General features: G+C 38.5%; 1 protein-coding gene across 3 annotated transcripts in view; it reads left to right on the forward strand.

The window, feature by feature from the left end:
* The window catches only part of MSH3 (mutS homolog 3), a 217,899-nt gene that overhangs the window by 103,684 nt on the left and 87,003 nt on the right, over positions 1-27,212 (forward strand). For all 3 annotated transcript variants that reach the window (XR_007514976.1, XM_049866717.1, XM_049866709.1), the window contains exons 13-14: positions 21,123-21,255; positions 26,544-26,731. Coding sequence is in view for 2 of the 3 variants with exons in the window: in XM_049866717.1 (XP_049722674.1) it covers positions 21,123-21,255; positions 26,544-26,731 (321 nt within the window). In the remaining variant the exon portion in view is untranslated. The remainder of the gene's footprint in view (positions 1-21,122; positions 21,256-26,543; positions 26,732-27,212) is intronic.

Here is a 27,212-nt window from a genome sequence, read left to right on the forward strand (position 1 = left end):
TGGACTGTGGCCTGGGCTTTGGAATTTTTAAAACTCCTCAACTAATTCTGGCGTGCAGGCAGGTTTGGGGACTCTGACTTAGAACAATGCCTAGTACTTAGTAGGAGCTCAATTAATGTTTTCTGAATGAACAAATGCTGTTATTATTGAGCTCTACTATGCACCAGTACTTAAGTACAAAATACAGGCAGTTCTGGGCTATGAACATCCGACTTACAAACAACTTGTACTTACCCTTTAATGTTACGTAAATTTGCCCTCACTTTGAAACGATTGAACCAACTGCAAGCCCTACTCGCAACAAATTCTTCATCACAATCACCTTCACTTGCTGCACGTGCAGCTTTTAAATCATTGAAAGGCTTGGGGCCTGTTCTTGCACTGAAGTAAGGCTGAATAAGAACCATATGCACCTGTTCAGACTTCCCTACAAATTCAACTTAAAAATACAGTTAGGAACTAATCTCCTTTGTAACCTGGAGACTGCCTGAAACCCTCTGAGGTAGGTCCTTGAGATAAGGAAACAGATTCTGAGAGCTTTAAATAACTTTCTCAGTGTTTCACAGTAGAGGTAGAGCCCAGGTTTAAAACCAGCGTGGACTCTGGAGCCCAAGTGAGCACTTAACCTTTGTTCTGATCGGCCACCCATGGATAGACCAGAGAGTATGGTGTGGTGCTAAAGAGAAATACTGCATGTCCGCTCTGTCACCTGAGTGAGTCATTCACGGTAAGCCCCGGTATTCGCACCTTTGAAATTCCTCCTAACAGGGTTGCTGTCAGGAATAAAATGAGACAATAATACTAACTACCACTTTTGCTACATACCAGGCACTATACTGGGTGCTTTACATGCATTGTCTCTCCTAAACCACATGCCAGCCATACTAAGTAAGTAGATGCTTTTATTAGCTTCTGGGTGGCACAAATGGTTAAGCCTTTGGCTACTAACCAAAAGGTTGGTGGTTCGAATCTACTCAGAGGCACCTTGGAAGAAAGACCTGGCAATCTACTTCCAAAAAATCATGAAAATAAAAACCAAACCCAGTGGCGTCGACAGTCATTGACAATCGTATGGAGTCCAGTTCTACTCTGAAACACCTGGGGTTGCCATAAGTTGGAATCGACAGCAACTGGCATATTATCAGCTCCTTTTTATTCTATGCTTAGTACTTAGTAAAAAAAAAAAAAAACTTAGTAGTAGTCAATAAATGATAGCAGAAGTTGTTAACGTTAGTAATAAGCTTTAAGACCCTGTTTTGATGAGGATTACTGAATCACTTTGGCTTGTAGCAGATCACTCCATTTTTCTTTCTTGACCATAAAGACCCTAGGATGTGGGGAACTGACCAGTTAAAGAAGAAATTCTGAAAATGGAATTATCTACTTTAGTTCAATGTTCAAATGAAATCAGCTACCTTGTGGAACAAAAGCAGACAATATAACTTTCTGCACAGTCTGTGGATCGCAAAAAGGAGTATAGCATGTGACTGATGCAAAGACATCTTCCTAAACATCTATGGCAATTCCGACCATTTATTCCTTGGTTGAAATATTCAGCAGAAACAGGCGCGTTAGTGGACTTTATCATGTAAATTTCAGTTTTCATTTCTGATGTTAAATTTCCTTTATTCTGTTTACACATGGTTAATTTGAGATAACACATGGTTAATTTGAGATAGACCATGTTATATGCATTTTGGGGGCTGAATCATGTGTCCTTGGGATGTTGTTTTACATGAAAGGTTGATAGAAAATGTACCATGCCTTACTATGCCTTGAACACTGATGCTAAGCTTTAGACCAGCTTAGCCAAAAACAAACATTTTAGCTTTACTGCTTAAACTTTTGTCTTCCTAATCCATTAAAATCCACTCCAGAATAATTTCAGTTAAATCTTAATGGCGCTTGTAGCCTATTCCAAACAAATACCGAGAAAAAAAATCTTCAGATGATTAGTCAGTAATTCAGCTATGTATTTATTGGGTTTTTTTTTTTTTACACATAAGAAGTGCCATGCTGATTGCTGATCACATCACTGGTCCATCCAGTCTGATACTCTGTCCCTGACATTCACAGCCAAAGCTTAGTTTAGGACCTGGCTTTCTTCTTTAGTGAGATCATGGAACAAGTAATGGGTGACAGGGGAATTTAATGAAATAAGGCAGATCTCCCCACGTTCTCTAAGAGCCCATTACTTGCCAGTCATCCATGAATTCTCTTAAATCCCTTAAGACCCTCTTTCTCTTTTTAACCTATTCTAGCTCTCAGGGCACTCAAAAGAGTCATATATGCAGTTCCAAAGTGCTTCAAGTTTCAGAGGATTTTCCATCTCCCACCACCTTTTATTTTATACAGTGACTCTCTGGTGCGGAATTTTACTAGTGGCTTTTAGAAAGTATGGCGTTTACCCAAGACTTATTCAGTGATTCAGTGAATTGACTTAGATTATTAAGATTGATTTTTTACTTTACTGAAACTGCTTTGCTTTGTATAAATAGGTTATGTTTTCTTATGTATTGTGACCTATGCTTATTATCAGTTCTGCTAATTTTAGGCAAGAAGATTCTTCAGTCTGTAGAACCTATGGCTTCTTATAAATGAATGTCACATTGCCAAGCCATTGGTCCTAAGGCCTTTTAAAATTAAATAAATTATATTGAATTGTCTTTATTTGAGGTTCTGTTTTTTAATTTCTTCTGCTTCTTTTAGTTGATATGGTCTTGTCAGTCTTCTATGTATACCCCATACGTACTTTATTAGTTTTGTCAAAAAGCCTAAAAATGTAGATTCTGCTTGTAAATATTGATAGAAAAAAAACCAACAGACTGTGAAAATTATGCGATACGTCTCTAGAATAGTGCTTTAGGGAAAATAATTAATTTCCAAGACAATTCAGTTGTATTAGAAGAAAGTATGCAACCCTGTGTACAACAGAATGAAACACTGACCGGTCTTGCGCCATCCTTGCTATCATTGCTGTGTTTAAGCCCATTGTTGCAGCCACTGTGTCAATCCATCTCATTGAGGGTCTTCCTCTTCTTTGCTGACCCTCTGGTTTATCAAGCATGATGTCCTTCCTTCTCCAGGGACTGGCCCCTCTTGATAACATGTCCAAAGTACGTGAGATGAAGTCCCGCCATCCTCGCCTGTAAGGAGCATCCTGACTGTACTTCTTCCGAGAGATTTGTTCGTTCTTCTGGCAGTCCATGGTATATTCAGTATTCTCCTCAAACACTATAATTAAAAGACATCAATTCTTCTTTAGTCTTCCTTATTCATTGTCGAGCTTTCGCATGCGTATGAGGTGACTGAAAGTACCATGGCTTTGTTCAGGTGCATCTTAGTGACATCTTTGCTTTTTAACATGTTAAAGAGGTCTTTTGCAGCAGACTTGAATGGTTAAGAGCTTGGCTACTAACCAAAAGGTCAGCAGCTTGAATCCACCAGCTGCTCCTTGGATACCCCATGGGGCAGTTCTGCTCTGTCCTGTAGGGTGTCTATGAGTCAGAATTGACTCATTGGCAATGGGTTTTTCCGTTTACCCAGTACAGTACATCATTTGATTTCTTGACTGTTGCTTCCATAGGTGTTGATTGTGGATCCAAGTAAAATGAAATCCTAGACAACTTCAATATTTTCAGTATTTCAAAATTCAGTAGAATGTTCTATATTTAAAAATAGTAAACAAAAAGAAATAATGAGTTTCCTTCATTGGGTACCTCTTTTTCTGCCACATCTTAAAGTTGATATGACCCAGGGTTTTCTCCTGGAGTCTCTTTTTACTTTCCACACTACTTAGGACCTCATCTGTGGCCATGGCTTCTCCTGTAACTCATATCCTGATGACTTTTTCATCATTATCTTCAGCAACTACAGACCCACACATCTGCTCGTGCATCTCTGCCTCAGGAAATGTTCCAATTTGAATGCACAAAATAGATTGGAAACGAAGAATTCCTTTCAGTGAGGTAGTGATTTCTTGGAAGCAAAATTATGTTTGCGAGTGTATATGTGTATAACCATGGAACAGCAGATTATTCACCATAAACAGAACGTGAGAAATCATTTCCTCCCCTGCTGGTGGGTAAAGTATTTTTGTCAACAATGAAAGAGTTGAATCCCTGTTGCCTTTTTGTAAAATCAGTCGGATAAAGGCTTGCTACTTATTGAGGAAACTTAGCATCTTCATGCTTCTGACCTGGCCTTTCCTTTTCTATGCTGCACTGCCCTTAGATCAGTTTGTTAAAAGTGTGTATCTGATGCTGCTCCCCACTCCTTACGGTTCTCACAACACACTGAGGTGTAACTAATTTCTGGACTTTGCATAATCTGTTCTCTTTCTCTCAGGCATCCCTTTGTCCTTTTATACCTGTTAAACTTCTCCTCATCTTTGTTTCTCTCCTACTTTGCTGGATGCTCCTTCAAAATCTCCTTTGCTAGCTGTTCATCTTCTATGTATCCTCTACATGTTGGAGTCCCTGAGACCTGAAACTTAGGAACTCAGTTCTCTCCCCTTTCTTATCCTCGCTTCCTCTTCTCTTCTTCCTTGCCTTTCCACTGTCTCCTACTCTAGCCTTAGACCTTACCTATTTCCATAACTTTAAATACTAAAATATCAATGATTCCCATATTTGTACCTCAGTCCCTACTATGTTCTCTTCTCCAGACTTATACTTGGATTCATATTCACATAGATGTATCAAAGACATCTCACATTTCCCATGTTCCACCCTATTCTTCCTTCTGGTTGCCCTGTTTAAGGAACTGGCTCCTCTACCTAATGAGTTATTTAGGCCAGACACATGGAGGTTATTCTGGATATTTCCTTTTCCACAACCACACCCAATCTAATACTGAGTCCTGTTGATTCTACCTCCAGAATATATGCTGAGTCAGTCCACATCTTGCCATCTGGTCTAAACTACCATCAGCTCTTGCTTGGGTTGCTGCAATAGCCTCCTACTTGATCTCTTTTTCCAAAATAAAAACTGAATCATGTCATTCTCCTGCTTTAAAGTTTTCCGTGGTACTTCAAATAAAGTTAAAATTCTTTAACTTGGCTCTTCTGACTGTGTCCCCTGTACTCACTGTGTTCTGTTCACCTTGGCCTTCTTCTCGTTCCTGAGTGTGCCACCCTTTTTTCTCATCTCGCGGTCTTTGCACTTGCTAGTCTGTCTACGTAGAACGTTCTTTTCTTTCTTTTCAATCTTTACATGGCTAATTCCTTATCCTTTAAGTCTCAGCTTGAAATACCACTTCTTCAAAGAGGTTTTCTCTGATCTCCTGATGTAAATTGTTTCTTCTGTCATTCCTTGACAGCATGATAGCATAACAGACTTACCATGTTTGTTATTTATCTGTGTGCGTATTTAATATGTCACACTAAACTGTATATATAGGAGTGCACCCTATACCAGCTTTAGGCATAAACCAAACCAAACCCAACCCAGTGCCATCGAGTCGATTCCGACTCCTAGCGACCCTATAGGACAGAGTAGAACTGCCCCATAGAGTTTCCAAGGAGTGCCTAGCGGATTCTAACTGCCTACCTTTTGATTAGCAGCCATAGCACTTAACCACTACGCCACCAGGGTTTCCACTTTAGTCATTTTTTTTAGCTAGTTTTAAATACTGTATAAAGGGAGTTTTAAATACTGTATAAAGGGTCTAACTCATAACTCCAAACACATCTGAGTGAGTTTATTTGCTTAGAAGTATTTGGGAGCACTGTGATTTCCCTGTGGCTCTTTAAGTTCATACCTGTAGAATTTTGTAATTGGTGATTCAGACAGGCTCAATTATTTCAAATCTTTCTCCCATTTAGCACAAGTAGATTGAATGTACCCATCTCTTGAATGGAAACAGGTGTTTTGATTGTCATTTAAATGTACTGCACATTTATTCAACATCTGAAGTGATGTTGAAAAAGACCACTGAATTTTTTAAATTGTAAGCATTCTACAGTTTCATGACTGTAGTACCTGTAATCCCAAACCTGTTACCATCAATTTGATTCTGACAGAGTAGAACTGCCCCATAGGGTTTCCAAGGCTATAATCTTTACGGAAGCAGACTGCCACATCTTTCTGCCGTGCAGCTGCTGGTGGGTTTGAACCGCCTGCCTTTTGGTTAGCAGCTGAGTGCTTAACCACTGTGCCACTGGGGCTCCTTTACCTGTAGTATCATACTCTAGAAAAATCATTCATACATCTTAGCTTTGAAACACATCTTGGACTGTACTGTCCAGGTGAGGGTATCTATGCAAAATGATATATTGATTTCAGGGATGAAAAGAAATATTTTTGTTAATTAGAAAAAGAAAAGCAGGGGAAAATATTTTGAGTAGAAAGGGGCAGAAGTCCAAATGTGAGAGTTGAGGGAAGAAAACGATGTGGAAGGAGATAAGGGCCCAAGAGGCAAAATCTGTTAGTCTACAATCATGTCTTTTGTTGGAGAAGCAGAGGACTTAAACCTCAGAAGGATCAGGGAGTAGGAAGAAAATGGCAAAGTAGAAAACTGATAACTGTGCTGCGTCAGTCTTGATCTGTATTATTACTATTCTTTCACCTATTTTCTGAAATAGCTATTACTTCTCTTTGATAGATAGAAAAACTGAGACTCAAAGAGGTTAATTATATAAGGCCACCTAACCAAACTCATAGGGGAATGTCTGAAAGCAGTTTAGGAATTAATCAGAGCTTAATTTAAGTTTTGATTCCCTTACTCGGTTATATCACTTTGGACACAGTATGCACTTTTATACACTTCAGTTTCTTCACCTATAAAAAGGGAATTGTAATACCTGCCTCCTAGTGGTGTTGTGAGGACCAGTTGACAGTGTATATAAACGATTAGCATGGTTCCTAGTATCAACTAGGTTGATGAGATGGTAGCTGTGGTCTTTATAATACCAAAATATTGGAAGCAACATAGTTATCAGTAGATGAATGGAAAAAAATTATCTAGTCATATTTGAATATTATATAGCAATTGAACTAATGATTCTAGTCTATATGTATGAACATGAATAAATTTTTTTTAAAAAAAGTAAAGAATACATAGAGCATGATACTGTTTATCTAAATTTTGTAATACACAATGAAACCCTGTATTGTTTAGGGGTTCAGACATAAGTGATGAATATATAAAAACACGAAGTAGAAAGGATAATTACTAACCTCAGGATAATGATTATGTCTGAGAAAGGGAACAGGTGAGGATAGTATTCAATGTATTTGCAATGTTTTATTTATTTTTTAAACAAATAATCATATATAAAATATAATACAAAAAAAACAAAAAACAAACCCTAAACCCGTTGCTGTCGAGTCTATTCTGACTCATGGTGACCCCATATGTTATGGAGTAGAACCGAGCTCCATAATGCGTTCTTGGCTGTAATCTTTATGGAAGAAGATTGCCAGGTCTTCCTTTCCTGGCAGTGTTGGGTGGGTTCAAAACTCCAAGCTGTTGGTTAGCAGCTGAGTGAAAACCTGTTTGCGCTACCCAGAGACCTACACACATTTTAATGATACTGTACCTTCATCACCATCATAATCAAGTGAAAATGAGATTCAAACCCAGGCATCTGTCTAAAAAGCCCTTGTTAGACTTAAGAGCCTCTGTTTTTCTACCAAATCTTGTTTTAGAAAGCCCAGAAAATAGTCCTAAGATGACTTAGCTGGAAGCTTCTAAAAGTATGAGGAGGAAAGCTATGTCCTTAGGTTATCAGTTGTCCAGGATCTGGCCTGGTCATTTCTTCTCTGAATCTGGTACTTGCCTGTAGCCACAGTCAGGACTGTAAGGAGAATTTGAAAGGACCACTGATGAGTAGGTGAGAATCTCATGTGAGTCCCCTCTCAGGATGACACAGTGGTTAACAGTTGAATCCCCTGTCATTTTATGTGGCTGGGCTTGGATCACAGCCTTTCTCTTATATTTAATGCTCTAAACTTGACCAAGTCCTGGGAACTTAGGTAACTCAACTTCCTGCTCTCATTGACTATAAGTAAATGTTAACATGTTTGATAAGAAAAATAATGCATAGGTTAGGGAGGCTAACCACTAGCAAAAAGAACCCAAAAAGTTTAAAGGTTGTAACGAGAGTAGAAGCTAATTTTTTCCTTTTTTTTTCTTTGCATGAAAAACCCATGGCCTTTCCAGGTTGGGGGTCAGTTGATTCTCATCACAGCAGCATTTAGCATCTCCACAGGCTCCTTAGTCTTAAATACACAGCTTCCAAGGTCATCCTGGGCATTGATATGCCAGCAGTGGGAGGGGAAAGAGCGGGGAGAGTGTGTGTTTTTAGCTTTTATGAGACAAGTCTTGAAATGGCACTTCTGCTCAGGTCTCATTGTCTGGAACTCATTCAGTGGTCACACCTAGCTCTAAAGGAGGCTAACAAATGTGGTCTGGCTGTTTGCCTGGGAAGAAGAAATGGGTTTAGCAAATACCTTGCAGCCTTTCCTAAATACTGTTGTTTCGACTTTTTTTTTTATACTTAGTTTAGCATTTAAAAATTTTATTTAAATTTTCAAATAGGTAATATTTTCACATGCTACAAAAATTAAAAAATATGAAAAAATATACATGAAATGTCTCTCCCTCATCCCTGCCCCCACATCTGCCCAGACTTTCCTGTACACGTACGATTTTTACTTTCTTGTGTGTCCTTCCCGAGGCTTTTTGTTTTAAAAAATAAACATGCAGATATGAACACACACACGCACACATATATATATACATATATATGTATATTTTTTTTTATATGTGAGTCAGGAGCCCTAGTGTCGCAGTGGTTAAGCACTTCGTTGTTAACTGAAAGGCCAGTGGTTTGAACCCAGCAGCTGCTCTGAGGGGGAAAGATGTGGCATCCTGCTTCTGTAAAAATTACAGCCTTGGAAACCCCCAGGGGCAGTTGTACTCTGTCCTATAGGATACCTATGAGTGAGAATCAACTGGACGGCAGTGGATTTGGTTTGTGTGTGTGTGTGTAACATATATGGATATGTGTGTGTGTGTGTATCTTATGTGGGGGCATATTATACATAGTGCCTCAGTTTTTTCACTTAATAATATAAGATAGTTTATTTTAAATTTTATATTATATAGTCTCAATAACATGGCATTGTTCTGTGTCCAAGGACTTTCTAAACTAATTTGGTCAAGGTATAATCTCTCCTAGTGAGAAGGAGATAGAAGTAGTGGGAACTTTTGTACCTAAAATAAAGCATTTACCTGTTACTCACTGTATAGCTCAACACCACAGTTAGAGCAAATGAGAAACACTTTTACAATCCAAATTAGATTGTTAGAAAATTGCTTAAGAAAGTTAAGCATTCTAAGTTTATGCTTGGGACTTAAATCACACAAATAATTAAAAGAAAGAAGAAAGAAAATTGTTGATGTTAGGAAATAGGTCCTTGACTACATTTTCATGTAATTTTCTAAAGCACTAAGTACATTTTAGTGATATTTAATTCTCTTGAATAATTAGATAGTTTTTATTTTGGCAGAGTATTAATGGTTGTATTTCTAATTCATAGCTCTGGCCTAAATGGCAAAGTAATAGACAGTTACATATTTCCTTCCATTTAACATTTCATTTATATCAACAAAACTAAATGCCATTTTTAATTCTCTGGAGCTTCTTGAAATTAACTACATTAGGAGGCTCACTTGTTTTTTATGATTTCTTATATTCCATGGGCATGACTATACAGTGTTCACTGTGGAGACTGATTTTACTGAGCCCCTGGGACACAGTACTGCTCATAAATGAAAAGGGAGGGTGCTACGTAACCAAGTGCTGATGGATTGGACCTGTGCCTCTTTACCTTTGCTGTGTGAATGAGAGCAGAAAGAGGGAGTGCTGCTGCCCAGGAAAAAAAAAAAAAAAAAAAGTCTAAAGGTCTTTTATCTAAAAAGAGGTCTGCCCTGTCAGTGGGTGTAGATTACCTGGCACTCTTTGGGTGCATATATCCACAACCCTTTAGCTTGCCTGCCGTTTGTTCTAGGTATCTGGGGATTTAGTGAATTCTAGACTGGCTCACGTGATCAATGGTACGTGACATTTTTCATTTGGGCTAAAGAGGAGGAATACAGGAAATAATAAAGAGGAAGAGATATGTATCATTTCATCCTTGGCTCTTCCAGCTTTATCATTCTCCACCGTTATGTCTTTGTGAATGGGGACTTGCAGAATACCTGCCCTCAAAATGCAACGGGAGGCCTTCATTTTCAGGCAATATGTTGCTTTAAATATCATTAAAAACAAACAAAAAAACTTCCCTATGTGGAATAACTAGATATGCCGAAGAAGTGTAACAGACAATCTTGTTAGGACCTAGCTGAGCTTGTAAAAAAAGCTCAAGGGAAAAACTTGGGGAAAAAGTCAGGTACCAAACTGAAAAGGCAGCTGGACATGGAAGTGGAATGCAGCTGCTCTCTGGGCCTTTGTAGATCTTGGAAATCAAAAGGCTTGGACTTTTATTGCCTCAGGGGAAACAGGAGACAAGTCCTTGAGTCTATTTAAGTTAGGGTCTGTAGTAATATGAGACACTCAAAGGATTGTTAACTTCAGTAAAATAGAGACAACAAAGAAATAATGTTTATCTTGGCCTAGCCTCATCAGCAGCAAAAGTTTCCAAGAATTCTTAACCGTAGGCTCACACTCACTCAGGTTTGCAATTCCAATTTATACTCTATATGGACTGGGGAAACCCTGGTGGTGTGGTGGTTAAGTGCTATGGCTGGTAGCCAAGAGTTGGGCAGTTCGAATCTGCCAGGCACTCCTTAGAAACTCTAAGGGGCAGTTCTACTCTGCTCTATAGGGTCGCTATGAGTCGGAATCTGGTTTTGGTTTTTTATGTGGACTGGCAATTTCCATGCTGTGAAATTCACTGAAAATGTTCCCATTGTGCCCCAGGGTGCCTAGCAGAAGCAAATACAATTCCTTCCTGCAGGGATACACTCTTAGTCTAGACTTCCTAGGAATCCTAAAGAGGAAACACTACTCCAAGCTCACAAATTGTAATTACAAAAGATGTGGGGAAACAAATCACCATGAGGGCAGGTCAGCAGGAATTGCAAACAGCAGGCTGAGAATCCCAAGACCTTTTAGATAATGGAATTATAAGGTCAATATCAAACTACCAAGTTAAAAGAAATGCAAAAGAGTTAAAAATATGAACATAGAACGAAAATAATATCAAAAGGGATTGGGTTAATTTAAAAGAGAACCATATACAACTTTTAGAAAAAATACAGATACAAAACAAGAATTTAAACGGTTTTTAAACAAGAATTGTACTCAATAACTGAAATGCAAGCAATACCTGAAGAAATTACCTGAAATGTAGCACAGAGAGACAATATGATACAAAATATAATAGACTGAAAGACAAATCTAGAGTTGAAATGGTCTAACATAATTTTCAGAAGAGGAAAATTAGAGTGAGAAGAGACAATATTCAAAGATAAAGGATGAAAATTTTCATAATTCATAAAAGATGTGAATTCTTAGATTTAGAAAACACAATGAATCCAAAGTGTGATTAAAACTAACAAGAAACCCACATTTAGCTAAATCATAGTAAAACTACAGTATACTGAGTTAGCGATAAAACCTTACAAATAGCCAGAGCAAAGAAAGATCACTTGTAAAACAATGAAAATTACATAACTTGTTTGCTTTCTGATTTCCCCACCTGTTCTGTGTTTCTTTTCCTTTATTTTGGTGACTTCTTTTGGATTTAATGAATATTTTTTTATCATTTTGTTTCATTCTAGTATGTCTGTTTCTGTTGTCTTTTGTTTCTGTAGGCTCTTGTTCCTCTGGTTTATTTTTGTGCTTGGTTGTCTCATATTATTTGGAAATTTATTTTTAGGAATAATAAATACGAAGGGGTGGAATGAAGGTACCTTCTTTCAGAGAGGATTTTTGTTTGCTTCTGGAGCCCTGATGACACCATGGCTAAGAGCTCGGCTGCTAACCAAAAGGTCAGCAGTTCAAATCCACCAGCTGCTCCTTGGAATCTCTATGGGGCAGTTCTGCTCTGTCCTATAAGGTCACTATCAGTCAGAATCAACTCAATGGCAACAGGTTTTCTGCCAGACTGTACCAGCCTGGGACGGTCTTAATTCAAGTTTAGTGCTTGTCATGGATTGAATAGTGTCACCCAAAAAACGTGTGTATCAATTTGGCTAAATCATGATTCCTGGTATTACGTGATTTTCCTATATGTTGTAAATCCTGCCTCTATGATGTTAATGAGGGAGGATGGGCAGCAGTTGTGTTAGTGAGGCAGGACTCAATCTACAAGATTGGATTGTGTCTTGAGGCAATCTCTTGAAATATAAAAGAGAGACTCGAGCAGAGAGACAGGGGGACCTCATACCACCAAGAAAGCAGTGCCGGGAGCAGAGCGTGTTCTTTGAACCCAGGGTTCCTGTGTGGAGAAGCTCCTAGTCCAGGAGAAGATTGATGAGAAGTACCTTACTCCAGAGCCGACAGAGAGAAAGCCTTCCCCTGGAGCTGACGCCCTGAATTTGGACTTCTAGCATATTAGATTGTGAGAAAATAAATTTCTCTTTGTTAAAGCTATCCACTTGTGGTATTTCTGTTATATCGGCATTAGATGACTAAGACAAAATTTGTAACCAAGAATGGGGTGCTGCTGTAACAGATACCTAATATGTGGAAACGGTTTTGAAACTGTGAATGGACAGAGGAACTGCAGTAGAAGAGGACCAGCAGCGGTAGAGAACCTGCAGTGGCACAGAAGTGGCAGTGGTGGAGAACCAGCACCAGCAGAACCAGAAGACCAGTGTAAGAGACGGCGCTGGAGCTGACCTACGGAGCAAGAGAGCTGAGTGCCTGTGCGCAAGAGGCTTCCTGGCAGAGTGGGGTACTTCCGGGCACTTATTGGTGGAGCTGCAGAGCTTTAGAACACTTACCCAGCAGGGCAGATGCAGGCATGAGGCCTGAGGGCCTAGAGGACACGGAGTACAGGAAGAAGAGCTGCCTCAGTCTCAAAAGGTATGGCCTCAACCTTGGGGTTTCAGATGGTGAAGCCATGGCCTCTGGTGTTTCTAAAGGTGAAGTCACCACTTAGATGGAGCGGGAGAATGGTGTGCCTAAAGCCAAGGGAGCAGAGTTGCTGTCCCAGTGGTCCTGAAAGGCGGAGCTAAAGCTCAGGGCTGAGGAGCCTCTACTCAGAATCCAGAGAGTGTGGCCAATAGGTAGAGTCTAGAGGGCAGGAGCATTGCGTAAATTAACTCAGAGAACAGAGGATTATTTTCAGAGCCCTGAGGGCTACTGTAATGTGTTCTGCTGACTTGCTTGATGCCTGTTATCCTCTATTTTCTTCCAGTTTCTCCCATTTGTGATGGGAATGTCTAGCTTGTGCCTGTTCTGCCATTGTGCCCTTGGAAGCAGATAGCTTGTATTCTAGATTTCACAGATGAAGAGGAATTTTTGGGTTTTGGGCTTGGAGTTAAAACTATTGCTATCATATGATGGGGTGAATATGTTTTGCGTGTTGCAAGGATGTGATTTTTGGGGAGGCCAAAGGGTGGAATGTCATGGATGAAATTATGTCCCCCTAAAAATGTGTGTATCAGTTTGGCTGGGCCATTTCAGTATAGTGTGATTTTCCTATATGTTGTAAGTCCTACCTCTATGATGTTAATAAGGGAGGATGGGTGGCTGTTGTGTTAGTGAGGCAGGACTCAATCTATAAGATTGCATTGTGTCTTGAGTCAATCTCTTGAGACAGAAAAGAGACAAGCAAGCAGCAGAGAGGGTGGGGGACCTCGTACCACCAAGAAAGCAGTGCCGGGATCAGGGTGCGTCCTTTGGACCCAGGGTCACTGCGCAGAGAAGCTCCAGGTCTGGGGGAAGATTGATGAGAAGGTCAACAGAGAAAGAAAGCCTTGCCCTGGAGCTGATGCCCTGAATTTGAACTTTTAGCCTACTTTTTGTGAGAAAATTAACTTCTCTTTGTTAAAGCCATCCACATGTGGTATTTCTGTTACAGCAGCACTAGGTAACTAAGGCAGTGCTTGAGGTTTTTTTTTTTTTTTTATATTTGTCTGTCCAAATGGTACTAACCTAGACTGCAAGTTTACCTTTACTCTGAGGCCAGCACATTTTCACAGCAGTTTCTTCTGGCATATCTTCTCAGGGCAAAAGTGGCTCTGACTCCTAGATTAATTCCCTAGGTTCATGCCTTTTTTAAGATTTTGGTATAGTTGTTCCTTACTATTTTGTTAGTTCTTTGATGCTTTTATGAACACACTTTTATGTGTCATCTGACCTTTACATTGTCATTAGTGGGAGGGATGATCTGAAACTACGTATTCCCACCATTACCAGAAACAAGTCATATTCATGTTCTTTCCATAGGCTCAAGTTTCTAGCCTAAGCTGATTATGGAGGGTAGCTGTAAGAAAACTACTCTATTTAACATTTGAAGGCGATGAATTGTGGTCTATTGGCAATATGTTGCTTCATTAGAATAAGAGTAATAAAAATCCTTAAAAGCCTGTCTTATGGCAGCAGGAAAACCAGGAGACCAGTGCAAGACAGCACTGGAGCCGACCTATGGAGCAAGAGAGCCAAGTACCTTCTGGTTGAAGTTTACTGGCGGAGTGGGATGTTTCCAGGCACTTAATCAGTGGAGCTAAAGAGCTTTTGGAACATTTGCTCCACTAGGGCAGATGAGGTCAGTGAGGCCCAAGGGGCCAAGGGGCCAAGGGGCCAAGAGGCCAAGGAACTAGGAAGCAGAAGGTGAAGAGATAAGGAACACAGGTAGCAGAGCTGCGTTAGTCTCAGAGCAGGGCCGTGACCTCTGGGGTCTCAAAGGGTGGAATCACCACCCAGATGGACTAGGAAAATGGGCCACCCAAATTTGAGGGAGCAGAATTGCCATTCAGTGGGCCCGAAAGACAGAAGTAAAGCCCAGGGCTGAGAGGCCCCCGCTCAGAATCCAGAAAGTGTGCCTAATACCTAGAATCTAGAGGCCAGGGCCATTGTATAAATGGCCTCAGAGAACAGAGGATTGTTTTCAAGCCTTGAGGGCTAATGTAATGTGTTATGCTGACTTGTTTGGTGCCTGTTGTCCTTTCTTTCCTTCCAATTTCTCCCATTTGCAATGGAAATGTCTAGCTTATGTCTGTTCCACCACTGTACTTTGGAAGTAGATAACTTGTATTCTAGATTTCACAGATGAAGAAGAATTTTTGGATTTTGGACTTGGAGTTGATTTAAGACTTTTGCTATATATGATGGGACAGAAGTGTTTTACAAGTGGCAAGGGCATGAATTTTGGGGAACCAAAGAGTGGAATGTTATGGTTTGACAAATGCATGTCAACTTGACTAGGCCATGATTCTCAGTATTATGTGATTGTCTACCATTTTGTCATCTGATGTGATTTTCCTACCTGTTGTAAATCTTGCATCTATGATGTTAATGGGGCAGGATTAGAGGCAGTTATGTTAATGAAGAAGGACTCAATCTACAAGATCAGGTTGTGTCTTAAGTCCGTCTCTTTGAGATATATAAGAGAGAAGCAAGCAGAGAGACATGGGGACCTCATACCACCATGAAACTAGTGCCAGGAGCAAAGTATGTTCTTTGGACCTAGGGTCCCTACACCTACAGGGTCCTAGACCAGGAGAACATTGATGACAGGGACCTTCTGCTAGAGCCAACAGAGAGAAAAAGCCTTTGACTAGAGCTGGCACCCTGAATTTGGACTTCTAGCCTCCTAAACTGTGAGAGAATAAATTTCTCTTTGTTAAAGCCATTCACTTGTGGTATTTCTGTTATAGCAGCACTAGATAACTAAGACACCCTGTTGGATGATTTAAAATTTGCAAAAATGTAAATATTCAGAATAACTCTTAATTTTATAGATAAAACTTTCTTATCATGATCTGTAAAGCTGTAAGTTTGATATTCGTGGATGGCATCTCATAGCGTATATTACTCAAGTTCCTTCTTGTTCCCTTCTTCATCTAACTGATCATAACTCCTATTAATTTTGCCTCCTTAATATCTCTTGAAGCTATGTGCTTCCTTCCATTTCTATATCCTTTTACCCAAGCTCCAGCCTTCAGCATTGTACCCCTGGATTACTGAAACAGCTTTCTAACTGGCCTTCCTGACATTGTTCTCATGCCATTCCATGAGCCATTGATTCCCATGGCTCTTAGAATAAAGAGAACAGGCTTCTGTATGGCCTGCCTTGGTCTCATGCCCGGGACCCTGCTTACTTCTCTAGCTCCTACCTTCACACCTTCATTCTCCATCTTCTGTTAGTCTTACAGGTCTGTACACAGATAATAGCTCTTCCAGGAAAATATCCCTGTTTCTCTCTTGTGTTTCCATAGCTCTAGGAACATAACCTACTTGTAATCTGGAACATTGCTGTCATTAATTCTTATTTCAAAAGTTTTAAATATCCTCTACTAGACTGTAAACTTTTCAAGGACAAGGGCTCAGAAGGTCTCTTGCTAATAAGTACAGCCTTTATATCTACCAACTTCTACAACTGATATTTTGTAAGCACTTAGTAATTATTCACTGAATGAATAAATGAATGGTGTATGTGAAAGACAAAGCTAGGTACATCCAAGTAATGATGATTAGACCCTGGGAAAGAGCCTATGTATCATATTTCTACTTGGAAGCTGTTTACATAGTCGATTTGGCCATATTGTATGACCAGTATATGTTAGTTAATATCTGAATGTAATGTACTCATTTTTTTATCATCTGGCCTTAGAACAAATCTTTCGGTAACAAATAAAACAAAGAACAACAACAAAAGTAACCTCAGCAGTTTATATTTTACCTTTTTTTTTTTTTCCTCCAAATAATCTTATGTTAGAATTATAAAGACATCTCCAACAAACAGCAGTCATCAGGTACAGACTCCATTGTAAGGACATTCCTTACAATGGCAATAGCTATAGGTCAGACGCTGTGTTTATGAGTGGCAGCCACACATAACAGATACTAGTGTCATCACCCAGCTCATCTCCAAATGTGAAGGACTGTAGTGACACCCACATTTAGTCCTTGGGTCTTTGGTGGTAAAGAAGAACCTTTATCATCCCCAGAACTTCATGTCCATTGTTTTTTGCTGTATGTAATGAAATGACACAGCTGTCTCCTTTTCATTTGTTTGGAATATATAACAACGATAGGAAAATCCATTGCCATAGAATTGATTTTGATACCGACTCATAGCGACCCTATAGGGCAGAGTAGAACTGCCCTGTAGGGTTTCGAAGGCTATAATCTTTATGGAATCAGACTTCCTCCCACGACTTTCTCTTGGGGAACAGGTGGTGGGTTTGAACTGCCAACCTTTCAGTTAGCAGCCGAGCACTTTAACCAGTGTGCCACCAGGGGTTCTTTTAGAATACATAGTGTTGTAAAATCAACTGTTAAAATCACCAAATCTCTCTCACTGATTGTACTAAAATAAGGTTCTCTATTCTGGTGGTCTGACATAATGTTTTATTACACTTATTTAGGTGGTCTTGTTACTGTTGCTAATTAAATAACCGTACTAAGGTGTGTGGATTATTTTATTTCAAAATACTTAATTAGAAGTCATTCTTATTCATTTGTATTCTAATCTACATATAGGAGATAAGAGTGGAATTACAGCTGCCCCAGTGATGGGTAATTTGCGGTAAATAGTGCCACACCGCTCTCACTCTCTCCTTGCGTGTGTTGGATATCTGTAATTGCTTATGGGATTCTTTCTTAGTGCAACCCACTAACAGTTTTAACATGTACTTCAAATCACCACTGTCAGATTTAGCATTTGAGACCCTGGGACTAGCTCTCCTTGTGTAATCCTTTCTTGTTGTACCTATTTGCATATCTGTAAATTAAGGTTTGTCAACGCATAAGTTCATTCCAAGTTTGTATTTTGAGTGTTATTTCTCCCTTCCCCATGCTGTTCTTTGTAGTATCACTAAACTAGTATTGTAAGCAAATAACTATCACCACAATGATGATGATAACCATTCATTGTGTATTTACTATGTACCAGGCACTGTACAAGTATTTAACATGTATTATATCACTGAGTTCTTCTGTCAGCTCTGTGAGTTAGAGACCATCATTATTCCCATTTTCTAGATGGAGAAACTAGGGTAGGACTAAATAGCTGGTGAATGGTAGAGATGGGATTTAAACTGAGACCACCAACTTCTGAGCCCAAACTCTTAACCTCTGAGCTGTTGCCTCCCTAACAGAGAATGGGTTAAAGTAAAAATGATTTCATGGGTGAACATGCTGGTTTTGCCTGTGCTGTTACTAGGCTAGAATAAAAGCTGCTTCTTTGTCCTTTCCAAGATTCCAAACCAACTTAACACTATTTTTTCAAAATCTCTTTCTAAGAGATTTACAGTTTTGTGTGTATTTTCAAAAAAATCTTCTGGTAGGCTTTATAAGTATGGCTTAGATTTTTATTAACTTCCTTTGCTCTTATCTTTCTGTGTTTCAGAAAACCTTTATAAATTTTGAGAGTAGCTGTCTTTGTAGGCTGTCTTATGCATTCACAGATGGCATTATTTTATCTGTCCTTATACCATCTGTAGTATCAACTTAGTGTATTTTAAATGGTATCATCTTTTACTTGTGCAGGAATGAATTATTAAAATAAAACTTTGTTTGTATAGCATTTTGGGTAAACGTTAGGGTAAAACATTGATTTATTTTATCACGACAGTCTTACGGCAAAGGAAAGCTAATTTTTTTTTTTCCACTTCATCTTGATATACTTTATATATAGTCTTTGGAATCTTCTTATTAATCAGAACCCCTAAATAAATTCATTTAAGAAATGAAAAAGGAAGTATTTATTGAGTGTCTCTAAATACCAGACACTGCATTAGAGATTGTCACCTTCAGTTCAGTTCAGCAACTATTTATCGAGCACCTGTTGTGATCCCAGAACTGTGGCGATGAAGGAATGATCACCTTCCTCACTGAGCTTACAGTCTAGCAGAAAAAGACATAGACAGCAAAGAAGTGGTACAATTAGGATTTCCACTATGGAAAGAGAATAGAGGGTGATATGGAAAAGGATGCATAGGGATTAACCCTGGTCTAAGATGCCTTTCAGAGGAAGGATGAGTAGGAGTTTGCCAAGTAGTGTGGAGCTGGTGGGTGGTGTGGAGCTGGTGGGTGGTACGGACAAGGAAACAAGTTTTCCAGGCAGAGTGGGCAGCAGTGTAAAAGCCCTGATGTCAGAGGACATGGATTGGCCAAGATACTGGTAAAAGTTCAGTCTGACTTGGAACTTAGAGTGGGAGAAGAGAGTGACAGGTCAACTGAGGCGAGACTCACGAGTTAAGCAGGCATCAGTTGCTGCAGGTCAACTGAGGATTCTGGATTTGAACCTAAAGTTAATAGCAAGTCATTGGTGAGCAGATTCAACAGGAGCTGACTTGGGTTTTAGGAAGACCACAAGGGCTGCAGTGTGGGGAATGGATTGGAAAAAGAGACAGAATTGGATGTGGGGAGGAAAGTTAGGAGGCTGTTTTGGTAGTGTTTGAGAGAAAATAATTTTGATGTAAACTAAGGTGGTGGCCATAGAAATGGAGAGAAGTGGATGGATTCAAGAGGCCACCCTGCTAAGAATGGAGGAGGTAGTCTATGTGTCTACAAAGTTCTTGCTTGCTTTACTGTGTCATGCTAAAACCAAATAAATGCCTGTTCTGCATAGGAGGGTGTGAGCCACAGAAAAATGGAACAAAAAATGAGACTGGAAGTTAGCATAGTGACTGTATTGTGAAAAGACATTGCCTCACAAGGCTGTTACAAGGATAATGAAGTAAAAATCACTCAATTCATTGTAAAGTACTCATATTTAACAGTTGTCTAAGCAGGACCCTGATGTGAGTTTTCTGTTCAAACAAACGTGTGTGATATCAATAGAACTTTGATACACAGATGTGTGTTCAGTGACTGATGTTTCCCTTTCCCCCAAAATACCACTTCATTTCTTTCATTCACTTGGCTTGTTTATTCATTCGTTCAGTCAAAATAATATTTATTCAGGGCCTCCTCTCCACCAGGCATGTTTCCTTGTCTCAGTCTAATATAACATATGGCCATTATATCTAATGTGGGCCTCATTTAGGATACATTTAGCCAGTCAGGCTTCCATTTTAAATTGACAGAACCCCACCATGTCTTCCCAATTGTAGCCATTAATAAAATCCTGCAACCCTGATCTCTTATGTCTTCTCATGTCATATTCTATGCACCTCTTTTCCCTTTCTATTCCTAGTCGCAGTCTTTGATTAGGCTCAGTGTTCCTAACCCCATTTCAGTCAAACAGTTGATTTGCAGTTCAATCCCCACCACCGCCACAACCACCAAATCTTCTATGGAAGCAGTTGGTTAACTGAATATTTTTTGACTGAGCTGATCCTTCAGAGTAGAAAATTTATTTACTCATTAGAAACCTATTATATTAGCCAAGGTAAAGCAAGCTGTTGTAGCAAATAAACCCTGAACCTCAGTGGTTTAAATACCATAGAAGTTAATTTCTTGCTAATGTAAAGTCTAGTCACTAGTGGATATGGGCATGGAGAATTTTCTCCTCTACTCATGGACCCAGGCTAATGTGGGTGACAAGGTGTGACATGATATGGCTCACAAGATCGTCCTGAGCATCAGCTGGCCAAAGGGGAAAGAGAGAATGTGAAAGATCAAACAGGAAGCTTAGGCCTGGAAGTGGCTGGCCATATCACTCCTGGCCACATATCATTGGCTAGAACTCAGGTACATGACCACATCTGTCTGTAGGGGAGACTGGGAAATGAAGTCTATCTGTTTCCCCGGGAGGAAGGGGAAACCTGATGAGCAGCTAGCCAGTCTCTACCAAACTTTCCTAATGACTTTCCTTGTACGGTACCAGCTCTCTGATTCAAATGATTATAAGGAAGGAGCAGGAAATATGGAAAACAAGTCTCCTTTTTCTTTTTCTAAGTGGCTGCATTACAGTCTTAAGCATTAGATTGGGAAATGTCTATATTCCGAATTCCTAACATATCTAATAATTGCTGTTACTCTCTTCTCACAGGGAAATAAACACACGGCTTGATGCTGTATCTGAAGTTCTTCATTCAGAATCTACTGTGTTTGGTCAAATAGAAAATCATCTACGTAAATTGCCAGACATAGAGAGAGGGCTCTGTAGCATTTATCACAAGAAAGTAAGTGTGATAGAAATCGTATCTGTTAAAGCTGGTAATATCCCTCAGCATGAGACTATAGGATGTTAAAAGGAAACTTGTCACAGCATTATTTTTATTATTATTATTAAGTTTTGCTGAATCCTCAGGAATTTTAATTGCACAAATTAAGGTCATTACAGTTTTTCCATTGTAAAAAGTAAAGTTTGCTCACTTATACTAACCTATAACCCATTGCCATTGAGTCAATTCTGGCTCATAGCGAAGCTATAGAACAGAGTAGAACTGCCCCACAGAGTTTCCAAGGAGCACCTGGTGGATCTGAACTGCTGACCTTTTTGTTAGCAGCCATAGCACTTAACCACTACACCACCAGGGTTTCCATACTAACCTATGGCCACATGTATTATAGGTCCTTCTACTGTAATACGGAAACCCTGGTGGCGTAGTGGTTAAGTGCTATGGTTGCTAACTAAAGGGTCAGCAAGTCAGATCTCCCAGGTGCTCCTTAGAAACTCTATGGGGCAGTTCTGCTCTGTCCTATAGGGTCACTATGAGTCGGAATCAACTCAACAGCACTGGGTTTGGTTTTTTGGTTTTCTAGTGTAATACAAGATAGTCTCATGTTTCATCCACTAAGTACAGACCCTCAGCAAAAAAACAAAGTTGCTTAGACTTGCTGCTTTAGAAAAGAGATGCTTTGTTTCTTTTGATCTCAGAACAACTCCTTATTTGACTTAACCAAAGAAAAAATCTACTGGTATGATATTTGTGGTGGTATTAATATGCAAACATGTATGGATGTTGCAGGTGGGTAAAAAGCATCCTTTTGATTTTCATCATTAAACTTTAGACTTTCTGTAATAAGAGTGACAAGAGGGGTTTTCCACACTTAGGGAAATAATTGATCTTCAAAATATGCCTAAAAAAATTATCAGTTAACAATGTTTATAATAATTGTTAATAAACTTTTTATAGTGTTTTACCTTTTGCAGAAGTCACTCACATACATTATACCCTTTGTTCCCTATAGAAACTCTATGAGATTGACAAGATACTATGTTTACCACCTTCTTAACTAATGGGAAGCAATGCTGAGATAGAGTTAGTAAAGTGCTAGTAAGTGTTAGAACTATTAGTATTAAACCCAGGGTCCTTGACTGCCACTTCCATGAAGTTACTAGTGGATGTATCTTTTGGACATACCATTTTGAATGTAGTTGTTTTGATTGTATTTTTTTTTCCTGGTTATCATTTTTCATAAGCAAATGGTATGTTTTGCCCAAATGTAAATCCCTGCCAATTTAATAATTTTAGTGTAGAAAAATTCTTCATACCCAGATTTTGGTTGTGACCAATTTTTTTTTTATTAGTGTTTACTTTTTTTTTTTTTTTTTGGCCTTCTTTTCTCCCCACAAAGTTTTACTAGAACAATAAGTACTGCCTTTGAGAATACTTAACAGTGCCCGAGAGGACTTATGTAATTGTTCAATATGTGTCAGCTAAATTCGAAAACAAAGTACAAGCCAGAATTGGGAATACTAGTCTGGAGGGGGAAAATGCGTGACTTCCTTATGGGATCAGTGGAGCCTATTGTACCATTATTTAGCTGGTGATTGCAGAAGCTGTGCTGTAGTCAAAAGTTTTATGCTTGTCAGTTTTTAAGGTTACAGAGTTGATGTGAAACCATTTGTTATATTGTATTCTTAGCCCAGTGACTGACAATCAGTGTGTATTATCCTTCATCAAGCAATGGATCTCCATGCACCTTGCCTTCAGTACTTGAAAGAATTCACTGACAGATGTCAGTAATTTTTGTTTTATTCAAGAGAAAATAAGAGCAAAGCTGAAATTTTTTTCAAGTCCTCCTCAAAAGAGCTGAGTCAGACTGTCCATGACATCAAGATGGTAGTCTCGTTCCATGCAGCTGTGGTTTTCTTATGCTCCGCTGCCTCTCTCTAAACTTTATTTTGATGTGTACACTTCATAAGGTTTGTGTATTTACAAAAGTATCAGAACTTTGGAAAAAGCCAGAATCTAATTCATTTTAAAAGTTTCCAATATGCAGAGCAAGAGTGACTTTCTGTCTTTCCTAAAGGGACTTAGGACTAACTCAGAAGCTGTTCCTTGTGACTGTTTTAATGTTGTCCCAAGAATGTGCTTAAAAACCAACTTTAGGAATGCTAAATGTTTTAAATCAACTTTTTATAGATTAGTTAGCTGGCTCTTGGAATACACCATCAGACACGTGTCTGTTCTTTAATATTAGCTTACTCTAAATAAACTGCAACTAGATGAGTGATGTTTTGGGTACAGACTGTGCCAGTGATGTGAACTTCATAAAATGGTTAAGGAATACTCTATTTGGATATTGTGAAAGTGGTAAGCCTAGGTCATATGCATGTGTTGAAAGTGCATGAAATATGCCAAATGTGTATTTTTATGATGATAATAGAGGATCCCAAGTGGGCTGACCCTGGTATTTTTAAAATAATTCCTTTTGATAGTAAAACTTCAGAGGTCTTACTTACCCCATTGTTTTCCAGCTTCTACTATTACTGTTGAGCAGTCCGAAGCCACTCTGATTCCTAATTCTTTGTATAACTTTTCTTTTTTCTCTTCTCTCTTCATAACCCCTCCCCTGAAAATTGGAGAATTTTCTCTCAGTTCTGAGTGTTCTGAAATTTCATGGTGATTTGCCTTGATTTGGTTCTATTTTCGTCCATTGTATCGGGTTCTTTTAATCTGGCAACTTGAATCCTGAATTATTGCTTTAGTAATTTTCTTTTCTTTTTGCAGCTTCTGTTACTCGAATTGATTGAATGAATCTCCTTGACTGGTTATCTACCTTTCTTCTGTATTGAATTTTCAATCTTTTCGCTTTACTTTCTGAGAGATTTCATCATCTTTATCTTCTACCTCTTCTATTGAATTTTTCACTTCTGCCATCATGGTTTTAGTTTCCAAGAATTTTTGTTGTTGTTTTCTGAATTTTCCTTTTTTTTTTTTATAGCATCCAATTTTGGTTTCATGATTACAGTATCATCTATTTCACTGAAGAAATTTATAATTGATTTTTAGATGTTTTCTACTATCTGTATTGTCTCTATTCTTTCCAAGTTTGTTAATTGTATGGTCTTTATGCTTCATGGTAGCATTTTTTCTTAGATGTGTGCTCATTTTTATAGGAGTGGGAGACGAAAGTGCTCATAGGAACATGTACCCAGTTGAATGTGGCTTGTAAAATATGAAGTGACTATAGAGTGAACTAACCAGGCCATTTATTGGGAGAAATCCTGCTGTGTAGTAGCTTTAGAATTTTCCTCTTGGACTTGTGAGATACCCAAAAGACTCAGCCTCTTGACTGGCTATCAGCATTCAAGGAACTATGTGGGGGCAAATGGGGAATCTTAGCATACATTTTGCAACTATTTCTTTAATCTACCTGCTTTTGGAGTTGCCTTTATCCTTCACTGTGCCTGGTGTTGGCCCAGAAACCCTCTGTCTTACCTTCTCCAGAGGATAAAACTAGTCTTATGTAGAGTGGGGGAGTGGTGATTGCCCAGTGGTTTGGAAATGAATAGGAATTGAGGAATTTAATCACTTCTTAAATGGTTTTAAACCAATCCTCTCCCTGCCAACTTCTACTTCCAGAAGCAATTTGTGCTGCCAGTTCCTGAGTCTTTTAGGATTCTTGGTAAATCAAGTTGGGTATCAGTTTTCCTCACTGCCAGCTTAAGATTCAGATACCTTAAGCCTTCTAAGTCAGCACTTGTCCATTTACTTTTTAGCTTTAAGATGTTGTTTGTTGTCTTCTCTCCTGGTTATTCTTATGGCTTTATGCTTTCTTAAACAACCTCTTAACTGTAGTTTCAAGATGGAATGAAATTAGATTCATGCTTCAGCCCACCCTCTTTACCAGAAGCTCCAATGTAAAAATAATTCATGTTCATGTTAAAAATTTTAATTGCATACAAGGGTGTAAAATAAAGAGGAAGAAGTCTTCCTCTACCATCCTTATATCCACTACCCGAAGGTAACTAGAGTAACTTACATATGTGCAATTCCATAAATTTTTTAATATTTTTATTTATATACTTGCAAACATCTTAATGCATGTCATCTAAAGAATCACAAGTATGGTTTTAATATAGAACTAGATAAATATATGTATTTATGTATGTATATGTGTATAAAGATTTGCGGTTCTAACCCACTCAGTGGCCCTGCAGAAGAAAGTCCTGGTGAACTGTTCCCGTAAAGACGATACCCCAGAAAACCCTGTGGAGTAGTTCTGCCCTCCAACACACGGGGTTGCCATAAATCAGGGACCAAGGCGATGGCAGCCAACAACAACAATATTTAATATATGTTGAAATTATGGCGTTCCAGTTCAATATGTACCTATGTCATATTTTTTAAAACTGTTTCATACTGTTACATTGTATGAGTCTTTCCTAATAAGATCCCAGTTGCTGGATATTTGCTTCTTATTATCTTTTTAAATACTGTTACAAACAATGCTACTATAAATATCCAGGTTTACACTTTTTCCCCCTACTTGTTCAAGTATATTTTTTAAACAAATTCCTAAAAGAGGAATTGCTGAGTCAAAGACATAATCATTCTTTTATTATAAATATGCCAATTTCTTCAAGACGATTACACCTCTCCTAATAGTATAGGAAAGGGTCTTTTTCTCTACACCCTGAGTGACATGGTAATTATCAAGCTTTTAAGCCTCTGACATTCTGAGAAGTAAAAAAAATGTGATCTTGTAGTTCCAAAGTGCTTGTCTTCAATTATGTGTGAGGTTAATCAATGTGCTTTTTGAACATGTTCTTTCTATGATCTGTATATTCATTAATTTCGCCATTATTCCTTTGGATTATTCATCTTGTCGATTTTTAAGAGCTCATTTATATTTGGGAGAATTTTACCTTTTATCTCTCCTATGTCTTGTAGATATTTCCCCCAGAATTGTCCTTCATATTTTGATATTATTTACTGTATTTCTTGCTATATGGTCAGTGCATCTTAAAAAAGTAATGATGAATATAGTATTGTTGGTTTTTCTAAACCTGGCTCAAATAATTTTCTTTATAGCTTTTTAAAACATTAATTTTATACAGTGTTTAAACTGTTGATTTAATATTTAGAAGGTGAGTATCGCCAATACTTTAATTAACTAATTTCTAAAATAAATTAAAACTTCTGATTCTAACTTGTAAAAGACAGCTAATTTAAGTTTTGGGTTTTTTTTGTAACATATTTTATGCTATTTAGGTAAAAAATGTTTCTATTTTCAGTGCTCTACCCAAGAGTTCTTCTTGATGGTCAAGACTCTGTATCACTTGATGTTGGAATTTCAATCATTAATACCTGCTGCTAATTCTCACATTCAGTCACAATTGCTCCAGACATTTATTTTAGAAATTCCCGAACTTCTCAGCCCAGTGGAGCATTATCTAAAGATACTTAATGAACATGCTGCCAAGTAAGTAGCAGACCCTCACTTCTTCCTTTCCGACAGTGAATGTGACCTTACACGTTAGCTGTGTAGATTCTTAAACTTCACTAGAAGTAACAGTGGAAGTTGCATGTGCACAAAAGAAATTAGAATCTTGATTGGACACTGAAGGTCTCAGTGTTCTGTATTCCAGCTGGAAGTAACACTTTGCTTCTAAGATTTAGGCAGTTCACCATCTAGAACAGATGTATTACTTCCGTAGGTATCACTGGTCATAAGATAAAGCCTAAAGCAAAGCCAAGTAGCAGTTAATTAACCCAAACATGGTGTCATATCACGTCTTATCCTCATTTGCTAACTATCTGGGGATGGATGCCTTATATTTAGAATATGCAGAAGCAGAGTTATCCGTTGAGAGGCAGTCATTTCATATTTCATCCCATAAACAGCTTTATATAAAAGAAAAATCTTTTCACAGTATTTACATTTGTGTTTGTCCTCTAAATCA

The sequence above is a fragment of the Elephas maximus genome, chromosome 2 (genome assembly GCF_024166365.1).
Source record: "Elephas maximus indicus isolate mEleMax1 chromosome 2, mEleMax1 primary haplotype, whole genome shotgun sequence".
In the NCBI taxonomy this organism is placed as follows: domain Eukaryota; kingdom Metazoa; phylum Chordata; class Mammalia; order Proboscidea; family Elephantidae; genus Elephas; species Elephas maximus.